At 37.0% G+C, this 22087-nt stretch overlaps 1 protein-coding gene across 1 annotated transcript; it reads left to right on the top strand.

The window, feature by feature from the left end:
• The first annotated feature begins 1245 nt into the window (after window positions 1-1245).
• Window positions 1246-21041, top strand: LOC140164734 (amidase-like). The gene is made up of 12 exons (XM_072188089.1): window positions 1246-1408; window positions 6788-6940; window positions 9109-9343; window positions 10200-10372; window positions 11436-11575; window positions 12301-12501; window positions 13443-13517; window positions 13952-14117; window positions 14819-14881; window positions 15561-15661; window positions 16338-16527; window positions 20843-21041. Exons 1-12 carry the CDS (start codon window positions 1321-1323, stop codon window positions 21028-21030), a joined length of 1773 nt encoding a protein of 590 aa, XP_072044190.1. The 5' UTR covers window positions 1246-1320; the 3' UTR covers window positions 21031-21041.
• The last annotated feature ends 1046 nt before the right edge of the window (window positions 21042-22087 follow it).

Genomic DNA, 22087 nt, shown 5'->3' with positions numbered 1-22087 from the left:
AAAAGGTCGATATCCAAGTCCGCGCAATACGAATATTACCATGCTATTACATAGGAACAGGTGACAATATTTTTTGAGTTTGTCAAAATAAAGGTGTTACACGCGAATCGATACTCAATAATACTTAATAATGTGATTTGAAATGTGCACAATTATTTTTTTCTCTATCGATTTGCGTGTAATATTCATAGGATCTATAAATAGTAGTCAAAAATATCAATTTTTATTTGCCATAAAATGTGTATTATATCGCGAATTAAAAAAAAACACCAAATTTATTTGATATCAGAAGAACATTCTTCGTATTCAAAATGCAATTCGATATGCTGATGTGATATGTAAGTAGACCCCAGGTCAAACTAAAAAACCTTTCTAATACATCATTTTAGTTAGTTTAGCTAGTTTAATGTAATTTTGAAGTCTTAGGCTTATCTTCAAACCTGTATTAAAAAGCACGTATTAAGAATAGTTGGTTAACAATCACACAAAATTGATTAAAAATTAAACGGTGGTTTAAAATATAAAAAAACCTGTACATTCGCACGCACCGTTAAATTAATCCAAAGAAAATGGTTAAATGTGCTAACCATGTTTTTCTTTAAACATCCCCTGTTAAAGTTTAACCAACAAGATATAGACTTGCTCCAAGTCCTAAGGCTTTCTATAGACTGATGCATTTTTCTATCAAATGTTCATTTATATATATCCATTGGTATATAGACCTATTTAAAACCATGGCCACACAACATGCACAGAACATCATCCAGCCATGCCTCTGCCAACTGGAGGGAATGTCCTTTAGTGAGAGAATACCCTGTCTCTTGTATACAGTGTGCTTGATGCTATTGTAAGCAGCCAGCAGGGATTTCCAGGGTAGATAATGGAAGGCAGACTATGGTCAGACCCATGAACCCTCAGGCCCCTCTGTGGCTAAAACCAGCGTGCTCAGTGCATGCATGGCTAGAATGACATCCAAGAATGATTTGGAAATACTTCAGAAAAAACATTGATCTAAACGCAATATAGGCCTATATAAACCGTAGCATTTATAGTCAATTGAGTATTTTAAAAGGTTTCATATTCAATTTCGAGCAAAAGTAAAGTAATTTTAAAGGATTTATAAGTAATTATAGTATCGGCGATATCAGAGTGTGACTAATGCGGGAAAATAGGAAAAAAAACGAATTTTTCTTCCCGTAAATAATGAACACTCCCTTATATAACACTCTCTGCACGAAGAGTGACTATGAGTGCTTGTATTATCCATTTCAATTTGAAAATAAAAAGCGCTGTACAAAATAATTGTGACACACTTGCACAATGGCTGAACCAAGCAAGGACGAGAGCAGGAATGAACCACCCAAAGACGAGAGCAGCCACGAGGAACAGAAACCACCGCAGAAACCAGGTAAGAAGTAAAGTATATACTTATGTAATGAAACAAAAATACATTAACAGAATGTTATTTGATGCTTTAATATGTCAGATAATATACCGTGCCGTGGGATATATACTCTTGGCATTAAACCCCTTCCCATTCGTGTGTCCTTTCGTCTCATGTCAAGCATTATCATTATCATTATTTATTATTATTATTATTATTATTATTATTATTATTATTATTATTATTATTATTATTATTATTATTATTATTATTATTATTATTATTATTATTATTATGTAAGTAGGACAACGCAGCAATTTGAACTTAAGTCCCACAGAGCTCCACAATTACTCAGCTAATATAGTATTAAAAAGTGTACTTTTTCTTTCATGTGAGCTTATTGTTTTTGATTAAAATGACCAAAATATCTTCCTGACAGGTATACTAATATTATTTTGACCAAAAATAAATTTGAGATTTTGACCAAAAAAGCATTTAATGGCTTAAAACACGAAAGCCAGACGATCCCGGAAACGTGTATGAGTCAAGCTCTCTACGTTCATTGAAACAGGTTCACGTCCAGTTCATGCTGCTCTATATCATATTCATGCATACAAGATTCAATGCATATTACACTGCACGACCATAATTTTACTCGAAACAGTTTTGTTATCAAAATATGTTTTCAACGTTTGATATAAAATATTGTGTGTCGTACAAACTTGAACCTGTAAGCGTTGGTCAAGATCTGTGTCATTTCAATTTGTTCAGGGAAGGAGTCAATTTTGAACCGATGAATTGTCAATAAATGTAAGAATCACATTTGTACAATTAATTTTTCCGGTTCATATAAATTCACACCCGCATCTGATTTTCATGTGAATAGGGGCGGGTCACGCAGCTGCAGGGTTGTACAAGGTGTCCCAGATTGACATATACGGGCAAATTGATTAAAAAACCTACTAGGTATGAAAAGCATTGCCATTGGTCATTCTGTTTGGAATTATAAGTTCTACATTGTGTTTAGCTTTCCTATGAATTTAAAATTTGGTTTCCTTTCTCGTAGTGTTCGCAATACTATAGTCTCAGTAAAGGGGGACAAATATCAAACGGCGGAAGCAAAAGGATGCCGGATGGGGGGAGGGTATCTTTGGCATGGCCTAAGTGTGGGGAGATTTTTGACAGAACATTTTGAGAATTCACCCGGGGTATACATAAATATTGAAGGGTTCGCACTGAAAATATCCTGACAAATAGGGGTGATTTTACAATAAATTAAACAATTTAAAAACAACTTTTTTCACACCCTGTATAATACAACGGGCTTAACAAATATTGCGCAAACTATATATTTAATGAAAGAACTAAGTATGTACTTTTAAAACATCAAATTCATTGTCCAGTTTGATTATGCACTTTATTTCGTAATCATGATGAACACACGCATTTCTATCAGACATACTCGTGGCATAGTAGTATAGCCCATGGATTATGGATCCAAAGGGTGTGGGTTCGAACCCTGGTAGAAATTTAATTCCAATAAATTTAGTTTTCTTTTGATAAAAGGAAATAATAATGGAAATAAATCGGTCTTAGTAAAATAGCTGGATTAGGTATAGGACTGGTTGTGGTGGTTACGGGGCGTCAAAACCCACTAACCGCGAAATATGGATATCCAACTAGCCACGCAGTGTTACAAAGAACTACTCACCTTGAAATTGTGATATCCAACAGGTTTGCCCCGCATATGGATATCCAGCTAGTTTGCCCAGTAGCGCTACAAAGAACCACTAACTGCGAAATATGGATATCCAAATACTTGCCCAGCAGGGCTACAAAGAACCACTAACAGCGCAATATGGATATACAAATAGTATACCCCGCAGGGCTACAAATATTCACTAACCACGAAATGTAGATATCCAACAAGCTTAAACTATAAATCAGCACCAGATAGAGGGCAGGGCCCGCACAGAAGAATGAGTGAAATTATTGGGGGGAAAGTAAAAAGTATGAAATGGGTAACAGCCTGTCGCTAAGTATGATGGGCTGTCGAAACCGGAATAACATCACCCTTAATTGTGGTCAGTGTCAACAAAAAACATCAACGCACATGGTCAGCAGGCCCGAGGCAGGCGACCCCCATACACTCTAAGTGGGACCCCAATAGAAGCGCCGCAGGCTTAATTAATAATGGGCCGCAATATATAACTAACCGCATAGTCAGAGGGAAGTTCCATTATTGTTAGGGTTAGGGTCTTAGGGTTAGGGTCTTAGGGTTAGGGTCTTAGGGTTAGGATCTTAGGGTTAGGATTATGGTTTATGGTTAGGGTTAGGGTTTAAGGTTAGGGTTAGGGGTTAGGGTTAGGGTTAGGGTAAGGGTTAGGGTTAGGGTTTAGGGTTAGGGTTTAGGGTTAGGGTTGGGGTTAGGGTTAGGATTAGGAGATGATATACGTATTTATAGCACTACTAGTAATAGTATATTGTGTGTATGCACTTTATTGCGTAATCAATAAGTATGATAAACAAACACCTTTCTGGCACAACGACTCACATAGCACAGTGGCATTAGACTTTGAATACATAGATTGTGGGTTCGAACCCCAGTTAAACCGTTGTAGAATTTTAATTCTAGTAAATTTCTTTTTATTTTATTAAGTAAGAGGAAATTATAATGGCAATACACTCGTGTTATATATGGTCTCATACTTACATGTATGTTGGCCTACTATGTGTTATCGTATTGCGGCCCATTATGGTTGCAGAAAGAAATTACGCGCCCCGCAGGGCAAGAAAGCAAGATTAACCTTAATTTTAAAAAAAACATCAATATCTACCACAAAACGTTTCAAAACGTAAAAAGAAGCCAAAGTTTAAAAAACCTTTCCTGTGTGGCTTTTCACCCTTTTTAAAACTTGGTCCCATAAATTTTGTTAAAGTTTCTTTTAAGAAACTTTCACAAAATTCATGGGACCAAGTTGACCTACAGAGTCATCTATACTTGTAGGAGTTCTTGTTGGCAGTGTTTATTTCGTAGAGTGAATGAATTTATATTCGTGCGTGATTGAAGTTTTTCCGTACAGACGTTATAATGTATTTTGGTTCAAGAAAAAGTAGAAAAGATTCACTTTGTTAAAATCGTCATCGTCATGTGGGATTCTGCGCCGTAGGGCCTATGTTCAGTAGGTTGACAGATGGTCGATTGTATATAATATTCTACTACTCTTTATGAATCCACAGTATAAAATAAAGCACAAACCTTCAAATGATTTTGATAATGAACAGCCTACTGCATATTGCACCGCTTTCGAACAGTTTTAAAAATATAATTTTATAAAAATAACATTTATGACCTATTCTTCATTTTCTTATGACATTACTAAATAGGACCAAGTTTTAAAAATGGTGAAAAGCCACACAGGAAAGATTTGAAACTCAAACGTTTTGTGGTAGATATAGTATGTAGAAATAATGTACTAGTAATGAAATGCAATTTTTTAGGTATTTTTCATTTGATCACCCTGTATATTTTTGGCACACCCTACATATTCATTCAAAATCTATACTTAATTCACCTCGGATGACTTCGACCTGACTTTGCGCTTATCATGTCCATAACAATTTTTAAATTGTAAGATTTAAAAATCTTACAACTTGCAAGGACTATTATACTTCTGCGAAGTTATTACGTCCTACAAAATTTATTTGTGAACGGATTTTCGTCGTTGACAAAACAAAATGTATGTTTATATGTTAATTATTTCATTTATTGCATTTTCTTAGTTTTCTTTCATAAATAATCACAGCGCATTATCTTTTTAATAAATCAGCGTTCAATTAGTCTATCTATAATTAGTCATGCACCGTTATCAGTCAATCGGTAGGGTACCTAGGACCACAGATATTGCCTGGACTAAAACCATTGTATTGTGACCTTGGTCATATGTTATAGTCAACAGTTCGGCCCAGCCTGAATGTGGCTCAATCGCAAACATACAACAGAATCGAAACTAGATGTAAAGGAGACTATGTGCACTAGATAACATACAGGGATGGGTGTACAAGTGTTAACTCAAAGGAAAATATCCTATTTTGGTCAAAATATAACCAATTTGAATATGTTGGGTGTCAATCTCATATCTACCTAAACTCTCAACAACCTCATAGCTACATTTTGAAGGTCATCACAAGAACGTCATGCATTATGCAAAATGAAGCAAATTCCTATTACTTGGTAAAATGCATACTCGTAGCCCATCTCGTACATCATACATCATGCACGTAGTTTTGGTTTGTGGTTTCGAAATATTGCAATTAAACATTAAACGCTAAAACCCAAATCTAGAACAATCAATATATTCGGCTAATCACTATCATGTATATAATTCCATCATACAATCCGCACCAGTGCCCCACATTTTACGGGATAGGAGTGGCGGAAGTATTTGTTTTGTAAATTTGTACTATTCTGTCACGATACCTTTCGTTCAAATCGAAAAACCGGGGCCAATTGGATGATTGGATAATATGGAATGTTTAAGGAACCTTGCAGATGCATCATTGCTTCCCTATATTTGGGTACATACAATGTAGTCGATATATTACGAAATACACACAACTCAAACACCAATCATCACGAACAAAATAAGAAAATGGTAACTTTCATAAGGATGCCATTTCGTAAAAGGTGAATGTCGATGGAACTTCTATAGGAATTGCTTCAAACCCAACTACCCGTTGACCACAAACGCCCTGGAAGAGCCGGTGTTAACTCAAAAGAAAATATCCTGTTTTGGTCAAAATATAACCAATTTGAATATCTTGGGTGGCAATCTCATATCTACCTAAACTCTTGAACAACCTCATAGCTACATTTTGAAGGTCATCACAAGAACGTCATGCATTATGCAAAATGAAGCAAATTCCTATTACTTGGTAAAATGCATACTCGTAGCCCATCTCTTACATCATACATCATGCACGTAGTTTTGGTATGTGGTTTCGAAATATTGCAATTAAACATTAAACGCTAAAACCCAAATCTCGAACAATCAATCATTATAATTATTTATAAAGATATAGCAAACTTTCCATGGTAGAGATTGAAACCAAGATAAATTACACTTAAATTAAGTGTTAATTCAGGGTTAACCCCGCCATTGTGGGGAAAAAAGGCAATATTAAATGGCATCATTTGATATGTAGTACTAAATTAACGCATTCCCCGCTATTTCACATTTCATGAAGGCGGCAGTATGTGAGAAAAATTGCATATCCAGTACTGTTGATATAAAATTTATATGTTACACATAAATAATAGTTACTGTACCTCACATACCAATGTTATGCCAAATTGTTAATTTGACCATTTTTATATATCTTTTGTTTTAAATCTGATTGCAGGTATTACAATCAGACAGCGTCCCAAGCCCAAACCAAACCAAGATGGTAATTCCGACCCTAGGGCGACGCCGTCGCCGACGCCGTCACCGAGCAAGACTAGACCGGCAAAAAGACCACCACGGCCACCTGTAGCAAAGAAACCACCAGAAAAAGGTACCAATACTACTTAGTAGTAATCCGGCAGCAAAGTTATGTTTAGATGGTTTGGTTTGGACAGTGATTATTACTCTTTGCATGGTGGTACAAAATAAGATCTTTAGTCATTGGGCCCAGACTTCTTCTTTTTACACCTGGAGAGTTGGCCAAATCAATGAGCGTCATCATTGGCTTCACCAAATTTTACACTGATGATGTGCAGATCTATACGATCATAGATCAGAACTGTCACAGCTATGCTGCTTGTGTTTGATGTAACTTGAGCCAGTACCTAAACGACCAAACGCCCTGCAGACAGCAAACTCGATCAGTCTAAGACAGTTTTATGTCACTTCCTATCTGCTCAAGTCCCTCTAACATCTTCCCCTAGCATCCGCAATATGAGTGTTGTCTTTGATTACTCCATGACAATGGCTGATCACAGTACTAATGTCTTGTGCCATAAACTGGGCAGCTACGTAATCTTCATGGTATCCGCAAATATCTGGATACCGAGACATGTCACAATATTGGTCGAACTCTCATACAGGGTGTCCCAAAAAAGAGGCCCAGATTGCGCCCTCTTTTTCTCCTATTTCTGAAAAGTTGATCAAATGTATTTTGGTATGTAAAGAAACCTTAAATCGTTAGCTTTAATAAACCGAAACAATTATTTCCATCGGCTCATAACTTTTGAAGTTTTCGGTTTATTAAAGCTATTTAAGGTTTCTTTACATACCAAAATACATTTGATCAACTTTTCAGAAATAGGAGAAAAAGAGGGTGCAATGTGGGGCCTCTTTTTTTTGGGACACCCTAAACTTGCTTATTGCAACTCACTCATGAATGGTATTGATATAAAGAAGCATCTCACTCGGATCCAGCTCCTTCAAAATAAATCCGCTCGTCTTATCCCCAGGCAACCCAGTCACAGTTATGCCTCTTCACTTCTAAACATGATGCCTTGATCCATGAAGGATCCATTTGAATTCAAAACCCACCCAAGTCCATGGGAAGTGATTTTGAGAAAAAACCTGTGTATCATTTTAATTCCTTCAGTTAGATTTACCTGGTCAATATGGTAAGTTTTACGTGCGAATGAGTGGGTTAAACTATATTAACTATGACGATTAACATTTCAGGGACTTCGTGGGACTTCAATGTGTTACAAGACTCAAATCCTGGACTTGGGTGGTTCTTTCATACATTTTATTTTTCACATGCTCAATAGACACAGAGTATGAATTTGAGTTGTTCTGTCATACATTACATATAACAGGCCTATGTATAGCAACAATTTCCCATGCTTAACTCAATTTGGCCAAAGTATGGACTTGGGTGGGTTTTGTATTCATATATTCAATTTAAAGGAGTATTTCGTGATCCTAGCATCCTCTTTTTATGACATTTTTCAGTACATATCCACGAAAAAGCATATTCCCAAAATTTCAGTGGATTCCGATTTTGCGTTTGCGAGTTATGCATGGTTATGTGTATTACACTGCTCCATAGACAATATGTTGTAATTTCGTTCTGGTGCACCAGAACGAAATTCAAATTTCATGATATCTTTGCTAAACGAATTAATCTACAAGAAATATTTTGTACATAAACATTATGTAACCAGAGTATTCCAGTGATATAAAAATCTCAACTTTTTTTGAGAAAAGTGGGGGGATGAGGCTGGGGATCACGAAATGCCCTTTTAAGGTTGGTCTTAACCTTGCAATTATAGAAACGTTTGGGCCTCATAACAGCTAAATTGTTGGTCTAAAGTATATGAAAGTATAGGCCTCCATATTTAGAATGGCAAAGACTTGATAAATTCATCGGCGAGGTCAAATTTGGGTCAAAATGCTCATTTTGGTCCAAAATCACCAAAAACAGCTTTTTGGTCCACTTCTTTTCGTTCAACATAACAAAAAAAATAATTGGGCCATTTTATTTTTATTAATTTTTAAAAACTAGATAAAAATATCTAGGAACATCTTCGTCCCATAACAAAAAATGTGCAAACGTTGCTATCCGAGCCCTTAAGGCCTCTCTTCCTCGAAATTATATAGGCTTGTTTACAAATACATATCGAAATGGCCATTGTAAGCTTTGATGGAAAATACAAGTTGTTGGTGCAATCTATTGTAAGCATTCCTTTAACTAAAATACAAATAACATTGTCTTTATAATAGCACTGTTCCAGGACCCGGCAGTTCCTGGCCCTACCACAGCAGAAGTATCAACATTAGCAACTCGTCTGAACTATGCATTGACTGATGAAGAAGTAAAGCAATGCCATTCTCTTATAACTGATGCCCTTGAGGGTTTCAACCGCCTTGACCATCTTGTGGAACCAACTTTACCTGTGAAGTATCCACGGACTCCGGGTCACAGACCTACTGCTGAGGAAAATCCGTTCAATGCTTGGTAAGGCAACACGTACAGTTCGGTCCTATAGCACTATCGTTGCCCCGATATGCACTGATAACCCTTTCTCTCGTATTACATTTAATTTGAGATTTGCTTCTTTCTATCATTATAAATGCAGAAATAAGAGCTGGTGCAACAATCTTACGTAGTCCCGCAGGACAAATTGAATATATGAATACAAAAGCCACCTAAGTCCATACTTCGGCCAAATTGAGTTAAGCATGGGAAATTGTTGCTATACATAGGCCTGTCATATGTATGAAAGAACAACTCAAATTCATTCTCTGTGTCTATTAAGCATGTAAAAAATAGCATGTATGAAAGAATCACCCAATTCCATGATTTGAGTCTTGTAACACATTGATTGAAATCCAGTATGTATAAAAGTCCATTTGTAACACATTCATTGCTAGAGAGTGACTTTTGAACAAAAAATGGGTTTAATAAAGGAAAGTGTCTGGTTTATATTACATGGCAGAATGCTTATCAACATTATACATACCTGTGTGCTTTATTTTGTATTATCTTACTAGTGGTAATCTCATTCTAACATGATGGTTGTCTTTGTATATGATTCAAACAACCACCTAAGTCCAAAATTTAAAATGAACCCCACGAAGTCCCTGAAATGCTAATCGTCATAACTAATACAGGTTAATCCACTCATTTGCACGTAAAACTTACCATATTGACCAGGTATATCTATCTGAAGGAATTAAAATGATACACAGGTTTTTCTCTCAAAATCACTTCCTATGGACTTTTGTATTCCTATGGCTTTTGTATTCATGTATTCAATTTCCACTTATATAAGTAGACCAATCTGATTATTGTACCTGTCCTTTCATTCAAGGTATTGGAAATCCACTATTATAGGGGCTGATAGTGGTAAATTGGCAGGCAAGAAGATTGCAATAAAGGATAATGTGATGGTAGCCGGGGTACCTATGATGAATGGATGTCGTGCTTTGGAAGGCACTATACCAGATGTTGATGCAACCGTGGTCACGAGACTTCTAGATGCTGGTTAGTTGATACAAACAGCAGGTGTAAAAAAATAGGCATATTAAATATCTTTATTTATCCGATTCCAATGCTCTAAATCTTTGTTTCAAACAGGTAGATATTTTCCTCACCCCTCCCTCTTTTTTTTAAACATTTTTTTATTCATATAAATTTTTTTTAAAAAGGAAAATTCACAAAATATTATAGCATTCGAGTGAATATTCATACGTGTTGGTAGTTAAACAGCAAGTAAAGTTTAAATAGTCACACATAATTAGTCACATAATAGTCACACATAATTAATTGACTAACCTCGATATTTCGACGTGTCACACGTCCCCATCAATGTAAATGTGCTTGACAAAGAAGACAGAGAGTAGCCACTGTTAGTGAGGGAAGCTATATAAATCAGAAGACAGGGCCTCGAGATCCCGACACTCTACATGTCATTGATTAGACTTAAGGTCATCTCAGGACAATCGTGAAGTCAACTCCTTCACAACATCTTTGGAGTTCTCCTGATGGGAACGTGTGACACACGTCGAAATGTTGAGGTTAGTTCTCCATTACTTCTATGTTGAATGACAGTTTACACTTTACTTGCTGATATTACAACATGTTAAAATCATTCATATCACAAGCTAGACAAAAACGACGTTCATAATCGTGACTACTAGCACATCAATTGACAAAACAAGAGATTTGAGGGGTGCAGAACGTTTTGAACGACCCGTGTATATTGTGTGATTGCATTGTTCCAGACTTCTATCCGTTTAGTATTATTAAAAGCTTCTTATCAAAGGATCAAATGTGTTTAAAGCCATAATGTACTATATTTTGATTAATTTTTTAACCAGATTTATGGCATTTTTGCAATGTTTAAATTGAAATTGCGTAGTGTTTGTAAGAGTGATTCTATCAATATCAATTTTATTATCGTAATACGATAATAATCTGGTTTTTGTGTCATTCCATCTCATTTTCAGTTTGAAATTAAGAAATCGTAGATTAAAGCCTCAGCTTTACTGATTTTATTTCATTGAATAAAATATTGCATTACGATGCTTGTGCACTTTCCTTTCAGGTGGCATGATTCTCGGTAAAGCGACATGTGAAAACCTGTGTTACTCGGGATGCAGTCACACAGCAGCGTATGGCCCAGTGTTAAACTTTCATGATCAAACGCGGTCAGCAGGTGGATCCAGTAGCGGAAGCACAGTTCTGGTATGTCTGAGAAGTAATTTAGGGACAAAAATCTAATTTGTGGGATTGGTATAAGAACGCTGTTTCAATCTTTTATTTCTTTATTGTTTAAAATAAAAATACTTTTAAGACGTATAAAATGGCTTAAACTGTGTGGATTTACGTACATTCTCATAATCATTAAATACGGTACCTCAAATGAAAAATAGGAGACATGTGGACGCCGCGTTAAGCTTTTATCCTATTGAACTGTGCTGTGTAAATTATTTATGTCCGGATCCGGATTTTAAAAACAAAATCTTAAAGTTTATACGAAAGATGTTTATTTAGCTTAACATTTTCAGATGGGTATTCATGGATACGCAGGCGTTAGTCCTAAAGTTTGCTAGTCTGGAAAATGGGTATAGCTAGTCCGAAACATAAAAAAGTGTCTGAAGAATCCAGAAGTTAGAGACGGGGTTAGGGTTAGAGTTAGAGGTAGGGTACTGGCAAGCAAAGTTTCCGGACTAGCGAACCTTAAGCTGAATTTATACTCCATCGCTGAGCGACGAGCGATTGGTATTTAACCAATGAGGTAGCGCGCTTTTCCTGACGCAGCAAAAAGTGCGCCACCTCAGCGGCTACAATCGCTTGAAAATTCGGCTTTAGGACTAGCGGATGTAGACCTGTAAATGCACCATCATATGAGTGACGATGCCTCTTTGAATCTTACGACTTTTTAAATCTCAACTTTTCTAACCATTTAGGTCATGACAGGTGAAGTGGATATGGCGATTGGTGGTGATCAAGGTGGTTCGTTACGTATGCCACCCTGCTGGAATGGAGCTGTTGGACTGAAACCAACGTGGGGTCTTGTGCCTTACACAGGAGCGGGTTCTATTGAGCCAACGGTAGACCACCTTGGACCCATCGCAAGGACAGTGCATGACTGTGCTCTCATGCTGGAGGTAAATCACTGTAAACGTATACACTGCCCTCAACGTCTCCCATTTCAAAGTATATAGTTTTCTCGATCGTTGTTGGTGGTTGTTTTGTAACCGGTCTAAGCACCATTCAAATACTTGCCGTCCCATTCTGGGAATGTGGGGAAATAATGTACTTGTTTAATTTAAGAACATTCCCCCGACGGCCAGACCCCTGGAGACAAATGTATGTATGACATGTCCCACTATTACGTTGTTTCTACCATGGGCAATATCCAGATTTGCAGTTCAGGAAATTAGACATAATTGTATATACATTGCACGCGGGAGCACCAACTGACTAATGCCACACCAACCGACTGATCCCTATCATGTAATCCCAACTTATGATGCCCACCAGTGTCCCAAATTTTCCGGGATATGTGACGGAAGTACTTGTTATGTCACGAAGCCTTTCGTTCAAATCGAAAAGCCCGCGCAGATGATGTTCGAGTGATTGGATATTGAATGTTAAAGGAACCTTACTTTTCACAGGTGTATCATTGCTTCCCTATCTATTCGGGTGCATATGAAATAAACACAACTTAAACTTCAGTCAGCATGAACAAAATGCGAAATGGTAACGTTCATCACGATGGCATTTCTTTAAAGTTGTATGCCGATTGAAGTTCTAAAGGAATGGCTTTAAAACCAACTGCCCATCGACCGCAAACGTCCTAGAAAAGCCGGCGGTTTATTGCAGTCTATTGTTCCGAACAATAAGAACCCGGAGCTAACGGTTTTGTCATGGCGCCGCCGGTCGACAGGCCGGTGACTGGCTTTTGAAGCCATCCTTTTTAAATGAAATACGGTTTCTAGATATCAAATCAAATCTAATCTCTATCTTATAAAGATGTGAAAACGACTGCGCAATCCGATTCGATTTTTATTGGGACACCCTGTATCTGTTTTATATTCCTATACAGGTGATTGCTGGATATGACGATGGATTGGACCACCGTCAACCTCCCAATATTGTGGTCCCTGAATATACTACAGAGGTATGTACATGCATATTTCAGAAGTGGTAGGTGGGATAAAGATCGGCAGGCCTTGTCGGGGTGGGGCATTTTTGACGTCACCATTGGATTAACACGTAATCATGAAATCTTCACAAACAATTATAAATGTGTTATGTGGTGTCAAAGCAAAATTATGTTAGTCCAAAACCGTTGAGGCACGACAAAGTGCCCCACTGTAAATGTTTTGTTTTCCAATTTGTAACTGCAAACCGTCTATTATTGAACTGGCTGTCTGCCTTTTAGTTTCGTCAGCCTCGTCATGTAATTGATAGCAAATTTTGTTCAATTTTTGGCAATTTATGCCAATTTTTATATTTTATCTTGTGACTTTTGCCGATAAAAATTAGGAACTGCTCTACCAATCCAAATCTTGCAACTGTTTTTGAAAGAAATAATAAATATTTATTTTTCAGATTGAAGTTGAAAACTTAAATGGTATGAGAATTGGGATTCTTCAGGAGGGATTCGGACTTGACACATCCGAGGAAGAGGTTGATAGGATTGTAAGAGACGCCGCAATGAAGTTGGCGGATGTTGGGGCTGAGGTCGTAGATGTTTCGATTCCAATGCAAAAGTATGGTGAGTATCTTCTTTAAAACGGAAAATTATGTTTGGGGAGGGGTAGGGGTGTGTGTGTGTGGGGGGGTGTGAGTGTGAGGTATGCTTTCTTCTGATGCCAAAATCTCAATTTTGATGATGCAAAGTGGGACATGAGGCTGTCGATCAGGTCCAGGACCTTCAAGGGAACAAACCAAAAGATCGATGACGTCCTATAAACGTAACTAGTTTCGTTTCTCAGCCGACCCCCTCCCTCCCTGCCAGAAACGTAATAATGAAATGTTGAAATTTTTGATATAATAATAATAATGACACATTCTTCAGACCGATGTTTTTGTACAAACGTAATCGAGTATTTTTACCCCCTCCCCCCTAAATGAAACTAGTTTCGTTTATAGGACGTCATCGATCTTTTGGTTTGTTCCCTAACCCCCTCCGTTCTGAGCATCATTTCCAAGTTACCTGCTCCGAGTATAACTTGCGCAAAGGGGGCGACATTTTAATGCAAAAGAGAGCCAAATTGACACGTTATCAATATTTACCATCTTTGCATTTTTTTAAATTATGTTCGCGAACTTCATTAAGGTTATGAGGGGTATTAAAAATTGCTCAATGAGAAGTATTGATTTTTTTGGTTCATAACCTCAATAGGCCTAACCACCGCCCACTTGATATCGAATGGTGCGTCTCTAACACATTTGATTTCCTCGTATATCTTGCAGTTATGAGCATTTCGTCGGGTGCTGCATTTGAAGGGTCCTATCATTGTATGGTCAGAGGATCACGTAAGTATTAACGACCGATCAATAAATTTTATTTAACCAGGGATTTGAGAGGGAGATTCAAGATATTTTATGGGTCTTGAGTGGCGAATCTTTTTTTTTTCATTTCTCCCTTTACTGAACGGTCCCTTTTTTGCTAACCCAATTATTTTCTTATTCTTGTATCGTAAATATTTCTGAGTAACATAAATTTGTGTTGTTCAGAAATATTTACGATCTTTAAAAGATCTCACAAAAATAACTCAGTATAGCTTCAAAACTATAAAAGATCACATACCATTTTGACAATTAACCGCTCCGTTTTTGAAATAAAAGAATATACGAAACTACCTCATATTCAATCCGTTCCACGGAGTCAAATATCTATCAATGACAATAGACGCTTCATGCGCTGCTGATGCGCAGTGATCAGCACTCCGCGAGATCATCGATTGATATTTGAATCCATGGAAAGGTTTGAAAATTAGGGAGTTTCGTAAAATTCTTATATTTCAAGAACGGTGTGATCAATTGTGATAGCTGATTTATTCCTTAACTACACCAGTTATTTAGCTATGTTTAGTTGTGGAGTTAAAGTACCCAAACAATTAAGTTTCTGACGATACAGTTCTTTCAGGGACACCCTGTATAAAAAGTCAATTATTGAATCACTCGATAGCAAATCGTTTAATTTTGTTTTAAGTTCAGGGAATCGGATACAAAGGGTATTATCCATCGAACAATATGAAGATAGCAGGCGAAGCTATGAAGCACGATACCAAGCACTTGTCTGACAAAGTCAAGGTAGGAATAATTGCAAGAATCACATTCTAAATTCTGAAAGACCTTTATATATTTTACTTTATTTCATTTAGTCCTGGCCGTGTTATATAAGAGCATTTGGTGCCTCAATTACTGACGGTCCGTCGATTCATTGTAACCCTTCAGTACATTTCTCCACATTTCAGTACGAGAATTATCTGTTTGATGATGCGTTTAAATCAAATTTAGGCCTACTAAAATTTGGCTCACATTCGTATTAAAATTTCACATTTTCGTGCGCAATTTACCCACGAAAGTAATTCTGAAAATTGTGAAGAACACCTTTTCAAAAAGTGTCGAGATCAATTTTGTGCCCGCTCTCTGGTCTCTGAAAACTGGCTATGTCATTTATTAATGCAAACTTGCTCTTTGATGTTGACCCTTTTGCTATTGATCTTGTTTTGATGTTGGGGTACTTAAACAGGTTAAGGGATCAAATCAAAACTCGACCGGCGGTTGCCCGGCGGCTACAGCAGGCGGTTGAACCGCGTTCCATTGTTTAGAACAATAGATACTGGCTCCAGCCGGACGGATCCGCCCGGAACCGGCGGTAGAGTTTTGATTTGATCCCTAACACGCTATTGTTATTCATTGGCATGCATTGACAATACGGAGATACGGAATCATGAGACTTGTGTGTGAATTTGTCTATTTTCAGGTCGTGATGCTTACTGGTGCCTACCTAAATGAGACATTCCATGGACAATATTATGGACGTTGTCATAATTTAGGACGCCTTTTACGCCAAGCTTACGATGATGTTCTGAAAGATCACGACGTACTTATCATGCCAACCATTCCTTTTGTAGCTCAAAAGCTGCCAAAAGAAGGCGAGATGACATTTGCAGGTAAAGTTTGATGTTACACGAACCCACCCATACCCCAACACAATAGCGTTACTTGGGGACAGGGGGGAAGAGTGCCCCCTGACGAAAAACGGAGGAGAAAATCGGGAATTCAAAGGAAAAGAAATAGTTAAAGGAACTCGTTTCCCAACAAAAAAATAACCCTGATCATGGCAAAATAATGAAAAATACCAACTTTTAGCACGTTATGCACGCACATCTTCAAGTCTTCAAGTGTTGTTCTCCTAACAACGCTAAGCTTACCCAAGGAGTAAGATGATTATCCCAATAAAGCCTTTTTTGGAAACCCGAAGACTTTACATGTGCAGTGTCTCGATAAAATGGTATATGTATTATATCTCACCAATAATACCGCGTCAAAATGATGCAACAGGGAATTTCTTTTCGTCTTTGCCCCCCCCCCCGAATTTATTAATCCCCCCCCCCCCCTCTCCAGTAAGAAATCTGGCTGCGCCCTGCCCCTACATATCCCCACCTCCACTACACTTGTATAATAAACAGGACATGCAATCAAATTCTTAAACTGAAATAAGAAAGTATATGTTCTGCAAATCAATACATCGTTTGTCATGTTTGTCAATTCGCCGTAGAAGTAGTTACGTAACCGGATTAATTACCATAGCAATGGGTGCACACTATCTTTGAATGTATCGCCCTGCACTATAAGCAGGTTGCACTCATGACTTATGTATGTCTGCAATCATAGATTGAATACAAGACCGCCCCTTTCAAAGACATTCATCTTATAGTTGCGAGTGATCAGCATAATATGAATAAACTATGGAATTACGAGCAGGTCATCCCTGTTTTTTCGCTCAGGTACACCTGAGTGAATATATACGTTCAGTTTAGACCTTGAAATAAAATTTGACCCTTGAACCTAAGTAGCTCTAAGTGGAGCTTCTTTTGCAAATGCTCTTGCTTTGTAATCACTAAAAATATTTTGTAGAATAATGCATGGTATCTCAGTAATAGAAATGCACTAAATGCAGACTACTGCCAGCTCCTAAAATAACCTCACTCCTCATGACATAGTTCATAAATATATGCAGCAGTGAGATTTCTAGTTGAGGTGGGGATAGGATATTAGCCTCATTCCACATGAAATTATTTATAAGACTGTGTTCTGTAGCCCATAGTGGAGGGTTTTGTTACCTGGGAATGATAATCAGTTTCAATATTATGAGCGTTGACAGATTGATGGTGTAGTGGTCTGGAAGTTGAAGTTGAAGTTTAATAACAAGTTACAAACTGTCCATGAACAGATTTTGTTTTATGGACAAAGTCAGCTAGCTAGGTCAGCCTGCATGGTCAATTATACCAAGTTACCAAATGTCCATGAACTTCTTAAATTTGCAATGAGAGATAAGTAAGGTGTTCTGATTGTTCTGGATTTGCCAGAAGTTTACAGTGCATGTGGTCATCTCATCCACACTATAAACACAGTAGTCATCTCATTCACACTATACACAACAGCCTGCCACAGCACCATCTTCAAGAATCAAAACCAACAGAAATTGGAATATTCCGCATATACAAATTTATATATCCAGCAGCATCTTCAACGCCAACAGATTGAAATATCCCACAAACACAAATTTATCAAGTTTAAACCATTTTGGGTAAAATGGCATCTGAAATAGAACAGAGCACATTGGAGCTAAAAAAAAGGTAGTATGAACGGCTAATCAAGCTTGCAGCAAAATAGCCACAACAGCAAATTGGAAATGTGTATTAATTTAAAACTTGGAACACCTATTTTTAGAGTTTCATAAAAATTTACCATTTCTTATGTATTTCTTTATTTTTTGAAAAAATTTTCCACATTATAATTTTTTTTGCCAACATGGAATGTGCTATGGTTTCCAAACTTTCAGGGATGGTGTATAAGCTTAAGGGGGTACTACACCCCTGTGGTAAATTTGTGACTATTTTTGCATTTTTCTCAACAAATAATAAAACACTGGTAACAAAAAGTTATGGATATTATTGGGGCAAGGAATCCAATTACTACACTGAAATTTCAGTGACTCAAGACAAGCGGTTCAGTATAATATGATAGGAAATGAGGTACATCCTAGCGGTACCTTATTTCTTGTCATAAATAACAAACCGCTTGTCTTGGATCACTGAAATTCCAGTGTCGTAATTGGATTTCTTGCCCCTCCTATAATGTACATAACTTTTGTTACCACTGTGTTATTAGTTTTTGAGAAAAATGCAAAAATAGACACAAATTTATCGAGGGGTGTAGTACCCCTTAATATCTAAATTCTCTCGCCAGCTTTTTTGGATAAAGTGTTTAATTTTTTAGAAAATTAATTTTTAAAGTTTTGATTTTAGGGAAATTTAGAAACACCTATAACTTAAAATAGAAACACTTAATTAAAAAAAGCTGGCGAGAGAATTTTCTAAATTTGATTACCTTTCATATGACACCTTGTTTGTTGAAATTGGACCTATAGTTAGCTCAAAAAAATTCTAGAATTTAGGTAATTTAGTGTTTCTAGAAAAGTCAAGAAAATTGAAAAAAGTACTAACATTACCATTTTATATCTCCTTTGTTAAGGCCAATATCTTATTAAGTAGCATTTTTGCAATAAAATAAAATAAAAACCAGATTGATGCAGTGGGTATAAGGAGAGAAAATCACATTTAAACAAATTATTTGTTTTCAAAAATCAAGCTGATTTGAAGAACTTGGCAACATGCCAAAAACATGCCGTGTGCAAAGTCTATGGGGTTTTCCAATCACAAAAAATTACAAAAGTCAAAAACGCTCTGTTGGAAAAAATTGGCAGGTGAGTTTTTCTCACCCATCTCCACATTCTGTATCATTTTCAAGCAAATCTGAGCATGACACCGTAGCCGTTCATACTACCTTAAATTATTTTTTTTGTTGAAAAAATTATGCATTGGTGATAAAGTGTGTAATATTTAAATTGTATTATTTAGATCGTTAACATGTACCACTTAAACTTTCAAGTGCATACATGTAGGCCTACATCACTAAATGTGACATATATGTTAAAGGAGTATTTCACAATCCTATAGCATCCACTTTTTATGACATTTGTCAGTAGATATCCAGGAGCAAAAGCTTAAATCTCACAACTTCAGTTGATCAGATTGTTTGTTTGCAAGAATAAAATAAGCATGTACGCTTATCAATCAACATCAAATTTGATGAGTACTGGTATCATTTTGACTCTATGTGTATTTATATGCCCCATATGCCACTTGCTGTGTTGCAAGTTTGACGATATGCTTGCTAAACGAATTAATCGGCAAGAATTATTTTATACAGAAACAGTTCTGCCAGAGTTTTCCAGTGGTATAAAAATGATAAAAATCTGAATATTTCTGTACAAAGTGTGGATCACGGAATGGCCAAATGCCCCTTTCAAATTGTGTTGAATTGATGTCCAAATTAGTGCACATCATTGAAATTACATACATGTTTGTAAATTACTTTAGTATAACTTTGGGTTTACTTTTCATTACCATTTGTATATATTACATGTACATGTTGAAGTGTTTAAAAAAATCCAATATGGGGTGGGCCTACATATACACAAAATAGACCTACGTACACCATCGAAACCTGTTTCTTACTTCATGTATGTTGTGTTATACTCTGATCAGCTCATAATAGGCGGGACTCATAACATTGTGGATTGATATACATGTAGAATGGCATACACACACAGCTGGGCGCAGCACCTACGCGAACTACGCTTTGCATATTGCGTGAATGACACATGCTTTTGTGAATTTACGCGCGGCGTAATTTGGAACTTTATTGACTTACGCAGTAACAAAAAACGAATAATTCCTGCCTATTAAGAGCTGATCATAGTATAAATATATAGAATAACATTAAATCTATAGTACACTTTTTTATAACAAGAAGTTTATTAGTAGGCCTACATGAATTACCACCGACCTACATTGTACAACCATGTTTTCCAATCATGCCTGAGCACTCCCTTTTAAAGGGGTTTTTATTTGATAATCTATATGTGCAATGCAGTGTAATGGCATAAAGCCTAGTGCAGGGTGATACATTCAAAGATAGTGTGCACCTATTACTATGGTAATTAATCCCTTGCCATGGTAATTAATCCGGTTACGTAACAACTTCTACGGCGAATAGACCATAAATGTTACCAAGGTGACCCTTATAATACTATTGATCGATTTTAGAATTTTGAAGCTAAGGAAAAAATCGTCCTCTTCAGGAAAGTTTACTCTATTGCTTAAGTAATTTATAACTGCGTTATTTATTCTCTTATAGAGCGGGCAGATTACGCCACAAGGATGATACAAAACACCGTTGCGGCCGATGTAACGGGCCATCCAGCCCTTTCCATCAACGCAGGCTGGGTAGATAAGCTACCAGTTGGAATGATGATCGTAGGAAGACACTGGGATGAAACGACGGTCTTGAAAGTAGCACGAGCGCATGAAAAAAAGATGGCTTAGTTTAGTTCCTCCTTTTTCTGCCTCCGCAGGAGGTAGTTTGCTTTGAAATTTACACCTAAAATGCCGCATATTGCGCGGCATGTAGGCCGATTGTACAAATTTATATTCTGACAAGTACTCTAATTTCAGCCCAATATCGAGAGCCCAATATATATCCCCCACCTCTTTGCGCCATACATAAATTCGCCTATCGCCATTTCCGAATGTTCAAAAAGGTAATCACGCTTCCTCAGCATGTGCAATAAATTAGCATTAAAATTAATCTTATTCTATAGGGATTCTAGAAACACCTAGCACGTGGCGCCAATGGTGCGGGTCTATCAAGCTCATGAATTATGCATTAGAAATTTTTTAAACTCATATATTGTATAATTGAAGACCGAATTAAAAAGACTAGCTTGCGTATGCCGTCCTGTCAACCAGACCAAAAATGCCATACTGCGCAGGTCAGCAACCAATCACAGCGCGCCTTTGTCCTGATGTCAGACGCAAGCTAGTATTTTTTTAATTCGGTATTTAATTATGGATTTTTGCCTCATCACATCAGCAATATCGTAGAAATCAAGTCGGACAACCGTTATGCTGTGTGTGGCAATGGGAATACACATTAAACAAGGTTTAATTTCATGATTACATGAAACCTGATTATCAATGGAAAAACTTTGGCTGGAGAAGTTGAAGCTGACGTTCATGGCGACACTTTGGATGTGATAATTTGACATCATGGATTGTTTTGTGCAAAATTGGAGGTATTTTTGCGGCGAGTCAGCAGACCGACTGACATGCAGGCTAGCATGCTAGGCTCGACTAGGCCGCAATCATCGTGTCTACATCATAATAATAGTTCATACCCGCTGGACAGCAGGAAGAATGTTTATAACTTACATTTCAATACAATCATGTTACTTTTATCTTGAACTTGGAAGAAACTGATTTCAATAACAATTTCAATATTGCAAACTCATGACCATCAGTGACCATACATTACACTAAACAGTGAGATCCGTGCCGGTTTATGACTAGAAAGTAGAATGGATTATTTATTTCTGTTCATCTT

This window comes from Amphiura filiformis, chromosome 11 (genome assembly GCF_039555335.1).
Source record: "Amphiura filiformis chromosome 11, Afil_fr2py, whole genome shotgun sequence".
NCBI lineage: Eukaryota > Metazoa > Echinodermata > Ophiuroidea > Amphilepidida > Amphiuridae > Amphiura > Amphiura filiformis.
The sequence above is the reverse complement of the archived record's forward strand: the minus strand, read 5'-3'. Positions and strand labels throughout refer to the sequence as shown.